Consider the following 18,514-nt stretch of genomic DNA (forward strand, 5'->3'; position numbering starts at 1 on the left):
ACTAAGATTTCTTCCTAAGAAGCATTGATCCCTTGAGACAAAATATTAAATGACTCAGAACAGGTTGTTTATAAGTTCCATTTTTTCAGAAGCTTCGCCAGGAAAATATCAAATGGATCTCCTCTTTGAACTGAGATAATGTATTTTTATATTGTGTATATTATTGAGCACTACCTATGTCTCTGAATAACTGTGAACCTCTAATACTTTCAATGTTCCTGAAGAATCAGTTTAGTTACTACAAAATATATTCTAGTTCGACCGAGTAGAAATCAATAAGCTTATAATTACACTATCGAATCCGTTACTGATATCAAACAAGTACATTACAATACTTGTAAGGTTTCTTGCTCAAGGAAAGCACGGCATGGCAAGAGGTGGTTTGAACTAATGTGGCCAGCATTCTTAAATACTACTCGATTCTGTCGTCCCTATAATTTATAAACATTGCATACGTTAGACTCTTTTGACAAAATACATTGGACATTGATACATTCTAATATAAAAAGGTATTTTTTAGTGTTTCTTAGAATGTAAAATCTCATTTATTTTTCAATAAAAGCTGAGAAATGAAGTTCAAAACTTAGCATGAGATGGCTTTTTAAACAAAAAAGCCTTATTTTTTTCTGCTTTAAATGAATAAAACAATTCTAAAAGATAAACATGTACATTTACATCATGCCGTGATTTTTTTCTATTTTATGCGAAATACCGAGTGGAGTAATATAAAGATTAAATTTCATTGACATAATTTCCGCCATTTTGAAAATTTCGTATGGACGCGATGGAAGTTATGTTATGGATATTTAAAGGATACTTGATAACTGAACAAAGGAAACGGATATTAAGATTAACAATTAGCAATTAATGGTTGCTGTATATGTGTAAACATTCGAGAAATGACCGGGAATTTAAAAACGTTGACAGTTTTGATAGACTGCCTTAAAAGCGCTCGGTTATTTGTCTTTCTGACTGATTAGGGCAATAAACACATATAGCTAATAGGAAACTTATGTACTCAAGTGTTTGCAAGTGCAGTTTCTCATGTGGACTGGAGTGTAAATACCAGCGACAATTACTAATCTTAAGAAGCAAGAGACGATCAGAACGATGACCAAGTGAATTAAGTGAACTTAAACTATGTACGTTTAAGTTGTAAATAATGAATAATCAAATTCAACTTTTAAACTACAAACAGGTCTTATATTGTCCTAATATTTAGAGATTATTTAAAAGGGAAAATAAATGTAAGTTACCACATCGGTAAGCACACTTAATGCCCATAAAATGTGAAATATGTTTTCAAAATATTTGTATCCTTCCGACTTATTTGCCAGAACAATTCCAAAACTTAAAAGTCAACTGAGCCATGTGCACATTGCAATTATATGAGGTCATATAACCACAAATAATAACATGTATATGAGACATGATGTTTGGTCTATCGAAGATACATTTTGCCATTGGTGGTTAGTATGTAACGTCCCATAATTAATTATAGACTACGAAGCTTTGTGTACGTGGGGTGATCCAGAAATACTCGTATTGCATTTTTCTTTACTAGTGCGTTTTTGCTTCTTGTTCGTGCATCTACACCTGCAGAGGCACTTTCACAGCTAATGTGCTTTTAAAAAAACAATTGATGTATCTTATCCCAGTCAAAATGATTTTGTAAACTTTCTTCCCTTTAAGTTTAAATTTTGTACCTTGACATTTTCCATTTTTTATTTGCTGATTGTATAAAAAAAAATATTCACAGGTTTTGGTTTCATTTCATTTGAATTAATGATTGCGAAGAAAATTTGTTTATAGAAGTAGTTTGCAGATTTAAGATAAGAGTGTCAGGTATGTTTTCTAAATGCATAAGCTTAAGAAATATGTATTATTGACGTCTTATAAAAAATCAAAATCCTTACATTTATACTCATTTATAATCAGAGTTACACAAATCTTTAATATGTCTTTATATGAGATATGTTTTGTTATACACGTATTTTTATCAAAGTATTTCCATGAGCTATCATGGTTATCTTTGTTTAAATATCTTTTTTATTCTACTTGCTTTTATATATTGTAGAAAGTATTAAATGTCTTCCACCATTCCTAATGCTCTGCTTTACATGATTTTGTTAAATTTTATCTTTTTTTCCTTCTCAAACAAAATGACGTATTGCATTTTTCATTTCCTTTATTTTTATTCTGGCAGGTTTTCTAACACCGCAAAAAAATTAGTTTTATATTGCAAATGTCTTAAGTATGATGGCTGATTTGTACCATTTGTATTTCGCCCCGCGACCGCATCAAGCAAAAAGTCGAGAATTAACAATCAAAACTGTGGGGCGCAGAGCGAAAATATTGTAATTAGCATGGCGCGGGGTGGATTAGTGCCTCATTACAATACATATTTTGCTTCGCGGCCCCACCGTATTACAATTAAATCTCGACTTTTTGTCCACGCCCAAGCCAGTTAGCATGTATTCGCTCCGCATCCCCGCCGTTTTAACTTGTTAATTCTCGACATTTTGCAGGGCGGTATTGCGGGACGAAAACAAGAAACGGTACAATTCAGCCACCATACCATACTTTAACCATTACTTCATGAGCATTTTGCGCCTCTCACCAAAATTTACTTGGCGATCAGGTCCGAGTAGTATATAACCTGCTGTGAGCTCATTTTCAAGGACACAAACGCAAAACAACTTGCTTAGTACAAGTATAAATTTGTTTGAGAAACAACAATCTTTAAGGTACTTTAACTTATTTTTGTGAATATTTTCTACAAGTCTTTACATAGAATTAACATTTTGATAAGTAATATTTTAAGTAATTTTAAGCTGATGATTTTATTGATTAATAGTAGCAGTTATACAAGGCTTACTGACAGTACTGAAAGGTTATTTAAGTTTATCTGCCTTATATGTCTGAATTAGTGACTTTGTTGAATGTAATCAAGTCTGAGAGAGAAAGTGACTGTTTTGTAAATGGAATAATGGTGATGTATTGTTGACATAAGTTGTTCTTGTATAAAATATAATTGCGATTGACTGTTGAAAGAGAAATGATATATGTGTTTAGTAAATGAATAAATTGAAGTTTTAAGTTTATCACAAGTCTTAGTTTTTCGATTGGATCACATGAATTATCACAAGAATTAGGGTTTTAAAAGGAAAGCAACAGCTGATAGCTGATCAGGATAGCTACAAATAACAGATATTGTCCATTATTACCCAAGTTCGGAATCCAAGGCTCGAGCTACCAATTGTGATCGACTGACGTCCGTGTCTCAATAGCGTAACACTAAATTTATGGTGGCAGCGGTGGGATTCAAACTTCCTTGAATCCAGCGATACGAACCAACGTTTTTCCAAGATGTCATCAGACGATAGGCCAATCATTAATGGGGATGAGATGTTAACACAGGAGGTTGATGAAGAAATAACGTTTCGTTTCCCAGGGACCGGTCCTGTCACTCCACATGATTCAGTAGATCAAGTGCCGTCTACGTCATATGAAAGTGATATACAGCATGATGTCAACATTGATAATGGTGTGAATATTCCCCTTAATCAAAGGAAGCATGAGGAGGGAGACAGTTCTTTATCAGAAATTGGTCAGGTAGTCAATAGTATGGCTGGTGTATTAAAAGATGTTGTAAAAGAGTTACAAATTTTGAGACAGCCAACTGTAAACAAAGAAACCTATCCTAGCCAAGATTTGAATAACAGACACAGGCAGGCTACTGATGTATTCAGCCAATATACTCCAACAGGATGCCCTGCATCATTGGACAGGCAGTATAGTAACAGAGGTATCCAAAGTGAAAGACAGGCATTTACTTCATATGGTGATCATGCCTACAGTAATATATCCTATAGTAATAATAGGGTCTTGCCTTATCAAGATCAAGGTTACAGTCATGATTCATTTAGAACTAGCCCACATGAAGGATTTCCAGATAGGTCAACGCAGTATTTACCACATAATAGTAATGATTCAACATCATACAATAGTTTTCAGCAGTCATCAAGGCAAGGTCAAGTAAATGTGAAGATTCCGCCTTTCACGGGAAAAGAAGACTGGGCAGTGTGGCACGCACGATTTGAGGCAATAGCTGCACGGTATAGATGGAGCATAGATGATAGGCTTGACCAGCTTCTTCCGCGCATTGAGGGACAGGCAGCACAGTTTGTTTTCTCACAGTTGCAGCCGAATGTATTGCATAATTATTATGCTCTTGTGTCTGAGATAAACAGCAGATACCGTATTATCGAAACACCCAGGTCCTTTGCAGCTAAGTTTAGCAGAAGAGTGCAAAAACATGGCGAGACAGCTGAAGAATTTGCGTCTGATTTAAAGAAGCTTTATGACAAGGCTCATGGTTACCGAGATACAAGAACAAGAAATGAAGATCTTACAAGGCGTTTCCTAGATGACCTACTAGACGAGGAAATAAGATTTCAAGTTCCTGTACAAAACTTTCAAGAAACTTAATGGGACAGGTGAACATAAGCAACTTGTAGTGCCAAGAGTATTAAAACGTGATGTCATGTACCAAATGCACTCAACATTTCTCTCTGGTCACCTTGGAACAAAGAAAACTGTCGAAAACGTCAAGCAGCATTTCTACTGGTACAACTTAAAGGAAGACATAAACCATTTCATTAGAACTTGTGACACGTGTGCAATGAACAAGCTTCCATATAAAACTCCAAGAGCACCTATGGGTCATCTGAAAAGTGGAGCCCCATGGGACACCCTTGCAATTGACTATATGGGACCTTTGCCTATAACACCAAGAGGTAACAGGTATGTGCTTGTGTTGACCGACCACTTTACAAAGTATGTAGAAGTCTTAGCTGTACCTAACCAATCAGCAGAAGAGTGTGCTACCAGAATAGCAAATGATTTCATTGCCAGATGGGGCACCCCATTGACAATCCATAGCGACCAAGGATCATCTTTCGAAAGCAGGGTATTTAAGGAGCTCTGTAATTTGTTCGAAATCAGGAAGACTCGCACTAGTGTCCGACACCCCCGTGGAAATTCTCAAACAGAGCGATTTAACCGGACCTTGGTTAAGATGATCAAAGCTTATTTGACAGATTCGCAGGATGATTGGGATGTTCACCTAGGATGTTTGGCTGGGGCATATAGGGCAACACCGAACGAATCAACAAAGCTGACACCCAACCTTCTTAGTTTTGGCCGAGAGGTACGCCTCCCTGGAGATGTAATGTATGACTATACAAGCCTACAAAGCAGTGATGTGCCAAGTTATGGTGAACATATTGAGAAGATTAAAGGCCAGATGTTACATGCCCATGATGTCGCAAGAAGATATATGAAAGCCAGTACCAAGCGAAGCAAGGAGCTCTATGACACTAAGACTTCATATAATAATTACAAAGCAGGGGACATAATTTGGTGTCGTCATGAATCGCGAAAAGTTGGCGTTTGTCAGAAACTGGAGAAAATTTATGACGGCCCCTACATGGTTAAATCGAAAACTTCGCCATTTAACTTTTTGATCCAGATAAATAAAGATGGTCAAGAAAAGCTTGTTCATCACGACAAGTTAAAGCCGTATGAAGGAACCTCACCGCCTAAGTGGATTATCAAAGCAAAGAAAAATTTATTGAAGCAATAGTGCAAATATGGATGTTTAAATGCAAATGTGTCAATTAACATTTTATTGTCAGTGTTATAATGAAAATTGTATTGGAAAATGGACTTTGTTAAATTAAAACAAGTTTGCTTTGTAAATTATAGAAGACAATGTATTTATAAACATGTGTGCTATGTAAATTTTATGAAAGACTATATATTTATGAACAGTGAAACTGTATGACTTTGTACGTGTTCAATGTAGTGCGAGTGTGCAAGATAATGATATCAATTTGTGAAGAAAGATGCAAATTAAACATTCAACAAAGTACTGTATAATTTGACCGAAGTACTGTATAATTTGATAGTGTCAACTGTAAATCAACACGTATATTATGTGTAAACATACATTCAGGATCTCACCTTTTACAAGCCTAGAAACTGTCAGTGGGTCTTTAATCAAAAACCAGTAATTAACAGTAAACATATTATATACTAAATAGTATATACAATTTTCAGTAAGGATTGTTTCCATATTGTATCATTACAGGGCGAGATGAGTCTGACAGACAAGGGTGTAAAGAAGGGTAGGCTGTACTCATGTATACATTGTGAGAAGGCTGGCAAGTCGTATCGAGAGGCGAGGTACAGAGTTGTGGGGCACATATTGAAGCACCATTTGTCCTTGGACCAGACACCCTTTTATTGTAGTCTGTGTATGTTCCGGTGCTTGACAGCAGATGCTCTCCAGAAGCATGTCACAGGGTATAAGAGGCATCTACTTATGGCTGAGGGTGAGCAGGTTAACAACAGTAACTTTTTAGTGCAAAATAAGTTGGCGAGACCTATCTGTGAAGGCACTGACTACCGGCAACTGAGCCTCAGGGAGCAGTTCTCATCTTCGACGTCTGCTGAAGATCCACTTAACAGAACAGACGAGTTCTTATTAAACGACTTTGATGCTCTTGATGAACAAGTTCAGGCTGAATTTCAGTCATCAGCAGTCAATCGTGACATTGTGAACAACTCAACCAGTGGTCAAAGTTTTAACCAGGTCGGTGCTCAGGGTCTTATCAACGTACAAGTGACGCCTGACGTTCTCGCTCAACTGATGCAGCAGAAGCAAGTCAACCAACCACAACAGGCTCAAACACAGGTGAACCAAGGCAATCAGATGTTCGTACCCCCACCACCAATTCAACGACAATTGCAGGTACCTCTGGCTCCACACACACTCAAACGTCTGGTTCACTTTTGAACATGTTACAACAAGTACCAGGTCAGTCAACTTACAACAATCATAACAACAACTCTTCAAGCAGTACACCACTTTTGGATGAATTACGTAACACGGTCATTTCTTTTCCAACACCAGACAGAACCACTACCAAGCAGAGAAAACAGACACCGAAATCATCAAAGCTAAATACACCAAAGGGAAGCCCACCTGAAGATATCATGAACCAGCTTTTAGGGGACCTACCAGACTCACCTGCGTTTTCCGCATTAGAATCTGGCCAGATGGGTAAACAAAACCAAGTCTCAGCCATGTATGTGCGTACAAAGTCTGTACAAACTGAACCTGTGCAAGAGCCAGAGCCAAAGAGGCCATGTAGAGACGAGGATCTAGAAAACAGGACAGCATTATTAGCAGCCCTTGGAAAATTACAGCCGCAATAGATAGGAACAGCAGAGCAGTCAGGAATCAGGACAGCACTATCTCCCAAGTAGTTGATGCACTGTCTAAATTAGAGAAATCAGTGTCATGCATTGCCGCTGGACTCAAAAAGAAAGATTCGTATAACAGGGGCAAGGAAAATATAGACAGCCCAAACAAAAAAGTGCTGAAATCAATAGTAAAGAAGAAATAAACTCGACATTACAACAACTGATTCCTTATTAACAAAAAAAAACAAAGAACAGGAACTGAGACAATTTTGAATATTTTAAAACATAAATCGATTAACCTCATTTGAAAATTAATTAGAACTCTTTAAATGAATGAATTGAAAAAACTGAAACATTTAATACATATCGCGTAATACATCAAGAAGATGAACAGATGAACATTAAGAAATTAATCTTTATTCATACAGAAGTTGAAATTATTGTAATGAACGTTTAAATATGAGATACGCATTGTGAAAAGCGATGTGAAATGACAGTGCTTTAAATAGTGAATTTTATGAAGGAACTGTGACATTTATTTATATTATCCAGAATTGATCATATATCTAAGATGAGAAGAGACTGTTGTGCAAAGTTTATTTTGAGTATTTATGATGTGATACAGACACTGACATTTTAATTGAAGTTTATTATGAATTATTGAAATGAACAGTGAAAAGTTACATTATTTATGAAGTTTGTGCTATTGTTGAAATATTGGAATGTGTTTAAGCAAAACTTGTGTTGAGAAATTAGTGTTTTTTCGAAATTGATTCATGTTGTTCAATTTTTAAATATTTTAAGGTGCTCACGCATTTTCATGTTTAAGGTGGTTCTACACATGCTTTATCATAACTATAGTAAGTGAGATGTAATAACATTGACAGGTGAATTATTTGTGAAATATTTTATGTCAGATGGAACTTTGACATTGTAAGAGGGGGGTAATGTAATACCCTGGTCCATAGTTACTTCAATAGAGGCAGTTAGAATCTAACTTTAAAGCTTTATTGTATTTTTATTTCTTGTCTAATGTGTTTATAACTTGTTGGATAACAAGTTTATATCCATGGCTTTATAATTGCTAGGTATTTAACTTAAATCAGTTTATTGTGTGCATGTAGAACTTGTAAATGCAGGATAATATAATTTACTTCCTGGTTTAAGCAGCCATGTTTGTATACATCCTGTTGCATTGCATTGTGGGTAGTTGCTTAGCAACTGCAGCTTCCTTTTATTGTTTACTTGTCAATGCAGAGATGTTAAGCAACTTTCATCAACAATTTAAAACTGTTAACCCCATTAAAAGGAAATTTGAGGTTATAATCTTTTGTATTAATTATATTTTTATTAAATAAGACTAATAATTATAGATATATTGGTAATTTTAATATTAAAATTCTCATTTGTTTCCAGTGACTGTGAGCTTCACAGTTTCACATTATTTTATATGAAGCTGTGTTCACATGATTTTATGTGAAGTTGGGAAACTTCACAAGTTGTGAAATGTGAACTTCCACACTTTTTTGTGTGAAGTCTGAGTAGTATATAAACTGCTGTGAGCTCATTTTCAAGGACACACACGCAAAACAACTTGCTTAGTACAAGTATAAATTTTGTTTGAGAAACAACAATCTTTAAGGTACTTTAACTTATTTTGGTGAATATTTTCTACAAGTCTTCACATAGAATTAACATTTTGATAAGTAATATTTTAAGTAATTTTAAGCTGATAATTTTATTGATTAATAGTAGCAGTTATACAAGGCTTACTGACAGTACTGAAAGGTTATTTAAGTTTATCTGCCTTTTATGTCTGAATTAGTGACTTTGTTGAATGTAATCAAGTCTGAGAGAGAAAGTGACTGTTTTGTAAATGGAATAATAGTGATGTATTGTTGACATAAGTTGTTCTTGTATAAAATATAATTGCGATTGACTGATATATGTGTTTAGTAAATGAATAAATTGAAGTTTTAAGTTTATCACAAGTCTTAGTTTTTCGATTGGATCACATGAATTATCACAAGAATTAGGGTTTTAAAAGGAAAGCAACAGCTGATAGCTGATCAGGATAGCTACAAATAACAGATATTGTCCATTATTACCCAAGTTCGGAATCCAAGGCTCGAGCTACCAATTGTGATCGACTGACGTCCGTGTCTCAATAGCGTAACAATATTCTGTGGAAAGCTTATATTTTCCCCCGTAGACTGGTGCATATCCCAAAGAAATTGGTACAGAAATAAAATATTTACGGCTATTTTCTTTTCCGAATCGAGCAACATTTGTCTTGGAAATGATGCCGAAAATGACGTCAATGTCACGTGGTATTGCTACACTTTTCGTAACTACCAATGTTTTGCTGATTCTGATGACAAGTTTAAGTTGTGATTTTTACAATATATTTTACCTGTATTCCGAAATATCCAAATTGTATTTGTAATATTGTTGGGTTTCATTCTATCATAGAAGTGTTGACTGATAATTGTAAAATGGTTAAAAGAATAATTGCGGCTTGTCTATCGTTATTATAATCAGATTCTGTGCTGTAACTTTCTTATTTGGTTCAATAACAAATATCTTTGAAGCCATGAAAACAACTCTGTCAATGTATTAGCAGTCCTTATGTTTTAATATATGCCAAAGTAATGACATCAGCTGTGTTCACACAATATATCTTTAATAATATTATAAATCCTGTCATTGCAAGTATGCCAGATATCTTTCACTAAGTAAAAATAGACAAAAAACAATAAATTGAGACTCTTATAAGGATCTTACACCGGATACCTGTACTGACAGAAATTTCTTGCATAGCAGAGTCAAAATGACATTTTCGTTTGTTTTACCCATGCCGGAAATTTTATCTGGCATTCATGGGGTGCTAGAAGAATCGCATGTCATACAACAACGTCATTATAGTGCATAATCCATTTTATTAATGAACCGTGTGAAAATGACGTCATTTTGGAGCTTTGTAAAAGGATATTATCATGTGCTTAGAATGACGTCATTTCGCCGTTGTTATTAAAATTGTAAATTCATAACCTATTGTAAGAAAATAGTAAGAAAATGACATGAATTTCCTAGAACAAATATCTTATTGAGGTAAACCATTTTAAATATATAGGGGAGATTCAAGTTTTTTCTATAAATACAAGATTTATTTTCATCAAGTGATATAAAAATAAATATTTTTTAGTGGCAGTAGCCACAATTGAAATATGATAATTTCATACCACGAGATGAAAAAAACTTGAATTTTTTTATACAGTTCAATTTCGTTTTTCTGAAAATGTATTTTGAAGAACTTCCCCTAAAATTTGTGTTTTGGCTGAATTGAGAAGAACAGTAGTCCGGCGAGACACCAGTTAAAAAAGGTAAATATGTTTCACTGCAGTGAAAATGGAATTAATATTATATTTACATGTACTTTAAGTTAACATCACATCTTTACAACTTTAATGTTTTGACATACTTTTTACAAACAATATTTACAACATATATTCATGTCATATTGTTTAGTAACCAGTCAACTGTAATACAATGATCATCTTTCATTTAAAACACAAGTCTTTTCTTGCCTTTAACAGTTACACACCACTGTCCCATTTATCTAAGTGTATAATATATAATATACATATTAACGTACATCTACTTACCAAATGCTTTAAGCAGAATTAGTCCTGAATCCAGGTGAATGATTTGTATGGCTGCTTTTCCATACATCTTCGTCTTGAGTGTACATTTGTAAATTGGAAACTTTTAACATTTTTGAAACAATTTTGAAACATCCTCAGCAGTGTATTGAATATAAATCTTCAATTTTCTTCCATATTTTCTTACTACAACTCGATTTAATTCATTATAATGTTATTTTTTGAAGATGTCATACCGTATCCGAAATATCAGTCCGAGCACTATTATACTTATAGCTCTCCGGTTTATCACACGTTCCCAACATCAATGTAAGGATTGGGCTATCCAGGAAACATGCTGTTCCTTTTTTAAGACAATATAAAGTCAGTTATGCATTCGTAAAATACGTACTTCATACAATAAAGCATTTATTTAAAATGTTAAAATATTCAGAAAATTGCCAACACTGGAACGGAAATTGCCGGTTAGCTGTGATGTTTATAGAATCTACGGCTAATATAAGAACGAATTATTTTCATCGACTTTTCCATTTGAATGACACGTTTATTACCTTCTATTAGGATGGTGTACAAATTACCGACTAATTTGAATGAAATTTTTAATTAATACATCTTAACTTTTTCCTATTCTTTTTATCTACTTTTGTATCGATAACTGTATTGAAATCGCCATCGACGATTACAATATTGTTACACTATCTTATAAAAGAAATGTTTTCAATGTTGCAAATAAATTGATATCATCATCATTTGGTCAATATATAAATTATAAAGTAAATTCGTTATTTTTATAGTTACGTCAAGTGATATTAATCTACTAATGATTTACTAGTTTGTATTTACTACTTTATGTTCCTTAAATACTTTTGAGATAAATATCGCTACACATTCTTTATGAATTTTATTTCTGCTAAAATATGGTTCACATTTCCAAACCTTTTTTTTCAAGATTTTGGTATAATTTTTACTATAATATGTATCTTGCAACACACATACATACAAGAACATGGTTGGTGTCTAACTATTCAAAACGTTGTTGTCTGTTTTGTTTATTTCCTAACCATCAAACATTAAAGAATGTGTTTTTCTTAACCATGCTGTAAAGAACTGATACTAATTGATAAATACATTAATTGATAAGCTGATAAACTGGACAAAATCAAAGTCATATTATGCACATAAAAATAAAGTATCCTTTAACCCTTTCCCCCATGAGCATATTGTGAAAAATGGCCATTTTCACTGAAAAGCCTCCTCTTACAAGTTCAAACTGCAGCTATGAAAATATGAAAAATGCTTCAATACTAATCAAACTTGGCACAAATGTTAACTGGACCATTGCCTTTGTAACGACATGCTCAGTCTTAAATTTCCTGTTACCATGGCAACGAGGGGACATCTTAAAATTTTCGATTTTTTCCATCAAAATTTATTTCAAAGTGTTGCAACTTCTCAAGGGATTGAGATAGAGTCAAAGGCTTTTGTTAGCGTTGATTACACGTTACCTTATGATCGACCTGGGGTCATTTTAAGCGTCTCACAAGTCCAAAATTTTCTTGGCGATGAGGGGGACTCCGCCCCCCTTCAAACCCCCCAAACAGAAATACGATATGTCACAATGCTTTCCCATTCATTCATGCATATGTATAAAATTTGTTTAAATCCAATGTTATCACAAAAAACATGATACCACTGGCTACATATACTTTCTCGAAATGGTAAAACATACACTTTAAAATTCGATTATGTACGTCAATTGCCTCGATTTCATACTATGCCCGGTGTGAATCATAAAATAATTTGTATGAGTTCAGAGAAAATACCATTTTGTTTTATCATTCAATATAAATTATGGATATGTAAACTCACTCTGATTACATAATTTTATTTACCATTCTCAAAAAAATGTTAACCATGCAACTATAAAGACGACGTGAGCGTAAAAACCTCCATTTATACTATATGGCACACGCATGAAGCGAAAATACCGCTTAATCTTATTGTTTAAAGATTTTTTATTTAAAAAAAGAGAAAGAAATAAAAATATCAGCGACTACAATCATCAGTCTCAACAACGTGTCGAGATAAAATTGAAAATCGTCGATATATGTAACTGACCTGTTTTATACACTTTGGCAAATGAAACATATACATTCATATAAAGAAACATACATATATTTCAATCACGAGTAATAGTTAGTAAAGTGACTATACATATGTAACGGACTATGGTAATTTGTATTACAAATCTCATTATTGCAAAACAAACATTGTCAAATAGCATATTTCGGCTAAGTGGGTATGACATACATATCATTTAAAAGATACAATCATATCAATTTCATGAAATATAAACCAAGATCAGATTTAAAGGAAATTATTCCTTTATATGGAACGCAAAACATTTTTGTAAATACTGCATGAAAATGGGTGTTTCCCCGATAGCACCGAAAGAAACAATATAACATGAACCTTCCAGACTATGTTGGCTTGAGTCTATTGATAAGAGACAACAAACAAGAGCACTGCAATATCAAAGCGGGGCAATATACACCCGAACGAAACCTTGTTTGAGTTATAAAAAATATTTTTAATAAGGAAAGAAACCCATTAAAAAACTACACAATTCCTTTTAAATCTTATTTTTCCTTTAAATACTAAATAACCCTATGCCTGCACGGCAATTAAGGTGTGACATCGGTAGTTTTCCACAAAAAGAGTTTATGTATTGTGTAATACATCAATCTACATATTAAAGCATGATAACCCAAAGGGAACAAACAATTTTGACCTCAGGGTCATGGTAAATACCACTTGTGTAGTAAACTATAAATTGATACGTCTTTATAAAAAGTAACCCCAGAGTGGGGCCAGTCCTTAATCTTCAACGCTTAAGTTCATGAATCGAGGATCCAAAAAGACTTGAGAAATATGAAAACAATGAAGTGATGAACGGGGAAACATTTTACAGCACATGAATTGACACCTGCTGTTGTGTAATGGAAAAAAATGAAAGTTTTTTTAAAACATAGCTGATGCAAAAGTAACTTCTAACAATATGATAATATTAAATGGTACAACTTTAATAACTTTAGAAAAAAAATGAAACAGGTATTAATTCAAAGTCAAATGTTATCATTAAGGTTTGATATTTCTGTCAATGTATAAATCAAAATGTGTGAAGTTTCAATTGTTCGGCGTTGGAATATGAATCTGCCCATTTATATCAAGGAAGTTATTCCATAGAAACTTAGAATGATTAACGGTGTAGATATATTTTGTAACAAAGTAATTGTTGAGTAGTTGTTCGGTGCAGATAACCACCTTTTAACATAAGTAAATTAAAAGACAAATTCTGAATACTTGAGACTTTATTGAATAGTCAACTTCACGTGAATTATATTATTACCGGTTATGACTGTTTGATAATAGCTGTTTAACAAGCTCGTTTTGAACAACTCAAACACCATAGACACTTCGCTCGTCCGTATGTACACAAAACTATATGGTTGAGCTAAAACACTCATGCTTAGTCAGAAAAGTAAAATTCATGATATTTCAGTTTTCCAAAATATACTAATTACACCTGTCACATTAGTTAAAATGCAACAAACTTTAATGCACATTTGTTGCCAACTGCCTGTTTTTTAACTTTTCATATTTGTCTACAGCTGTCCAAATAGCTTTTTCAGCCGTAACCTTTTTATCTTTTCCATATTCTTGGTTTTGAAAGTAATCGACAGCGTCAAAAACGTCAAATTCTTTGGTAATTTCAGACGCAGCTATCCTCATGTCAGATACTTTGAAATGCAGGAGGACCAGTATAACTCTTTTGTGATATATTTCTGAAAAAAGATAAAAAGTTATTATAGCTGTAATAAATTTTCTCGTGATATTTTAAAATTCAACAATTACTTTAAATGTAACATTTTTTATAATCAATGCTCATACAATCTGTCCTCGGCTTTGTTTATATGTGTTGTGGGACATTCATTTGTTATGGAAACACCTATATGCATTCTCAATTGTCGTTCTTTTTAAATTAGTATGTTAAGAAATTGGCTTTTATTGTCAATGTTCATAATTATTCTCGTTTACAAAAGAAGCTATTCGATGACAGTGTGTTAAGTTTCACTTCTGCAATTTTGCTTTACTTACAATTGTTAATATTGGCACTAGTTCAATATTTATAATATAGATATAACACTACTTTAACGAACCAATTTGACGTAAAAAGTTTTAAGAAGGATAAGTTGAGCAATGTTTCCATTAAAGTGATCGTTGCTTGATAAATAATGAAACCACATCGCATAAATTAGGCAGATTAGGCCTCAGAAATAAATCATTATTCTATAGAGAGGACAAACACGTGGTAACAGACGTTGTAATAATGGATTTAGAACATTGTTGATGTAAAGTAAAAATGTTGAATGGAATTTCACTTTTATTTCATTGTATTTTATTTTGTTTTTTAACTATTATTATTATTATTAAGGTTTAAGGTTTGATTAAGCAACATGTAAATAAAGTTGTATCTTGACTTCTATACAAAACACTTACTTGCTGTAAGTACACTAATTGCTAAAACATAAGAAGAGCAAGCAATGGCACATATATATGGACAATGGGAAACATTTGGAAACTATTACAAAATAACAAAACTTTTGAAAAAAACAATCATACATGTATAGCATTTTTCTTTATTGCCATTTTTATTCATACAAATATAAAAAATATATATATTGTCAATATGAACTATTATGCAATACAAACAAACCTTTAATTCCAGATAAGGTTGTTCTTACATCTGAAACAGGTCGTGAATGTATGAGAGAAATCACAAGTAGAGGATCTTCATTTTTATCCAACGTTTCTGAAAGGTTTTCAGTAAACTCTAATATCATTCCCCTTTGCTCTAGGTGACTATTTAGTTTATCAAGACATGTATTGTGTCTTTCTATTCTGTCTTCTCCACCATATACGGCAACAATCTAAATCAAAGTTTAAAATGAAAGGATATGAGCCCAATCAGGGAAACATTTGTAATGCACAACAATTTGTTTATATTCACAATAAAAATGATCATATCAACCGAGTCAGCAATTTTCAAGTAATTTTGTTGTGATAAATGCTTCCGAGGGATTATTTTGTTTCCAGATTTTTGCACAAAACACATAAGACGATTAAATTCTTGTAAGAAGGTCGATTTTTTACTTTAATGAAAATATGTTTATTTATTCTACATGCAATATTTGTATTGATATTTTCACCTTACCATTCTAGTTAGAGACCTGATATAAATATAAAATATTGTTTACTTCAATCGCTTACCTTTATGTCATTTATGTTTGGGAGATTAACTATGGTTTCCTGTTTACTGACAAACTTTTTAACTAAATCACCATTGATGTCTACACTTATTTCCATATGGTTTACTGGTTCCTGTAAAATCAATGAACTATAAATTCAAATTGAAAACAGAAACTTATATTTGAAAATTACATAACCTTAAATTTCGTAAAACATGCAAACTATTCTAGCACCACATACGGTTAGTGTCCATTTCAGTTTCACTTCATTGTTTTAAATGTATACATATATTATATTTATCAATGCTCTGACATTACATCAATATATAATTCGTTAAGTAACTAGCTGAAGATTGTACTGTACGGCAAGTCTTTTTATTTATTTTTGTTTCATAAAAACACTGTTAAATAGCCTTATTATATATACCTTATATTAATTAAAGCTTGATGATCTGCATGTATTCGTGCTGTAGTATAAACGAAAGTTATGGAATCCCGAAATCGTCTATTTAATATGACAAACTAGTTCATTCAGAATATTTCACGCATTCTTTGTATTAGCATAAGATGTCATTGGGTATGTTGTATGGTACAAATGCGATTAACAATAGAAACAAAAACATTTCATTTTTTCTTATATCAATTATAGAAATAGCGTTTTAGGGCTTTACTTACAGGTGAGTCATTCTTTTTCAAAGGTCCTTTCGTGCCTTTAATATTGTCAAACAACTTATGCATAACCACTTTCAAAGTAAAAACAACATCCCCGTGAAGAATTAAGTCGTAATTTAAGGCGACATCAATGCAATTAGATGTTGCTTCTTGGCTGACCAACAAATATTTGGCTTCATTAATTTTTTCTTTAATCCAATCATTCATAGTTTTACATTTACAGTCGTTTGGTTGGCAGTTGCAATTCTGCCTACATATGTTACACTCGAATACAAAACACTCCTGACAGTATACTTCTTTACAGTTTGTACATCGGGTTCCAAATTCAAACATTTCTTTCATATTTTTCTGCATGTTTAGTCACTCTCTTTGAACTTCTTCTTTTTCTGATTATCTATCTTCTATACCCGTTCTTGCACATGCATAAAGAATCTAAATATCCGTTAAAGTGTTATAAAAAGAATTGCAACGATATAAAATATATTATCCTTACTACATGGTTAAGTGGTACATGTAATGAACATGATATTTTGCTTTATCTTATCAACAAACACTTTACCCCGTTTTATCTTCAGCACAGCTTGTTACATAGATTTGCAAATTATCTATCACAACAAATTTAAAAAGAAACTTTTCATAAGTGATCACCATAGAAATATTAATAAGAAGTCTGCAAGATTTCTTTGCAGACAAAAACATCAACAAAACTTGCTGTCAGCAGTCATTAAAAGTACAAACGTCATGGACTGAACAAGGGTGATAATGCCCCTGGCTCACTCACCTAAGAATTATGCCTATTGCGTTTGTCATTTCTTTTCTTTGACAGCATTTTTTTAATATTTGTAGAGGTTTGCTACGAAATGCTTCATGACAAAAAATGAAGCTCTTGCCTTGTAATGTCACGAAATAACACTTAATTTATTAATTGTTTTACTATATAAAAGTGACCTTCGGGTAGGACCAGTTTTGACCTCAGGCACATGATATATATAACTTTTGCTGAGGGCTATAGCTAGAAGGTTATGCTTAATACAAAACAACTCTGCCTGTGTATTGAACTTTCAATGAGGCAATTTGGATTTTGACTTTAGGGGCATGACTTAGGAAAATTTTGAATCTTTAAATACTCAACCATTAGTTAGTGTTACCAAATAGTAATTTTAAACCTTTCATAAGTAAGCTTATATCATCTGAATGAATATCAGATTAGAACAAAACAATATTAAACACACTTTTTGATACACTCCTGTCTTTTTCTTGTAAATGATCAAGTGTTTTTTATATGTCGAATACGACAAACTAGAGTTACACATCCTCATCTTTTGACAGGCGACGATCCTTTTTTTTTGTAGATTTCAATGAATATTTCACGGACAAGCATTTCCTTCTTAAATATCATGATCTTGCACAGGTTTGTAATATATGACCAAGTATATTCACTGTCAAAACTTTTTGACTTAGTTCTTTCCAAAACATTGAATAAAAATTGTATTCAAAGATGTAACTAAATCATTTTATTACCTTGTACTAACCTTTTTCTTAGGTTGCAATTATATGATAGTGTTTGGTGCGGCATGATCAGTTATATGACAATGTGCC

General features: G+C 32.9%; 2 protein-coding genes across 2 annotated transcripts; one reads left to right on the plus strand and one right to left on the minus strand.

The window, feature by feature from the left end:
* The first annotated feature begins 2,689 nt into the window (after positions 1-2,689).
* On the plus strand, positions 2,690-7,201 carry LOC132725552 (uncharacterized). Its single transcript, XM_060710687.1, has 2 exons — positions 2,690-2,747; positions 6,155-7,201. Exon 2 carries the CDS (start codon positions 6,161-6,163, stop codon positions 6,860-6,862), a length of 702 nt encoding a protein of 233 aa, XP_060566670.1. The 5' UTR covers positions 2,690-2,747; positions 6,155-6,160; the 3' UTR covers positions 6,863-7,201.
* Positions 7,202-14,017: 6,816 nt separating this feature from the next.
* LOC132725554 (uncharacterized) lies at positions 14,018-17,414 on the minus strand. The gene is made up of 4 exons (XM_060710690.1): positions 16,919-17,414; positions 16,266-16,376; positions 15,712-15,925; positions 14,018-14,779 (listed from the first exon to the last, which is right to left on the minus strand). Exons 1-4 carry the CDS (start codon positions 17,267-17,269, stop codon positions 14,550-14,552), a joined length of 906 nt encoding a protein of 301 aa, XP_060566673.1. The 5' UTR covers positions 17,270-17,414; the 3' UTR covers positions 14,018-14,549.
* Positions 17,415-18,514: the final 1,100 nt, after the last annotated feature.

Source organism: Ruditapes philippinarum, unplaced genomic scaffold, assembly GCF_026571515.1.
Source record: "Ruditapes philippinarum isolate M1 unplaced genomic scaffold, ASM2657151v2 ctg3646_1_1_1_1, whole genome shotgun sequence".
NCBI lineage: Eukaryota > Metazoa > Mollusca > Bivalvia > Venerida > Veneridae > Ruditapes > Ruditapes philippinarum.

Excerpts from the sequence above, each read along its gene's own strand:
- LOC132725554 (XM_060710690.1), bottom strand. The coding sequence starts at position 17,269 with ATGCAGAAAAATATGAAAGAAATGTTTGAATTTGGAACCCGATGTACA. Across the intron at positions 15,926-16,265 it reads CAAACATAAATGACATAAAG|ATTGTTGCCGTATATGGTGG; the intron begins GTAAGCGATTGA and ends ACTTTGATTTAG. Across the intron at positions 14,780-15,711 it reads AACCTTATCTGGAATTAAAG|AAATATATCACAAAAGAGTT; the intron begins GTTTGTTTGTAT and ends ATCTTTTTTCAG.
- LOC132725552 (XM_060710687.1), top strand. The coding sequence starts at position 6,161 with ATGAGTCTGACAGACAAGGGTGTAAAGAAGGGTAGGCTGTACTCATGT.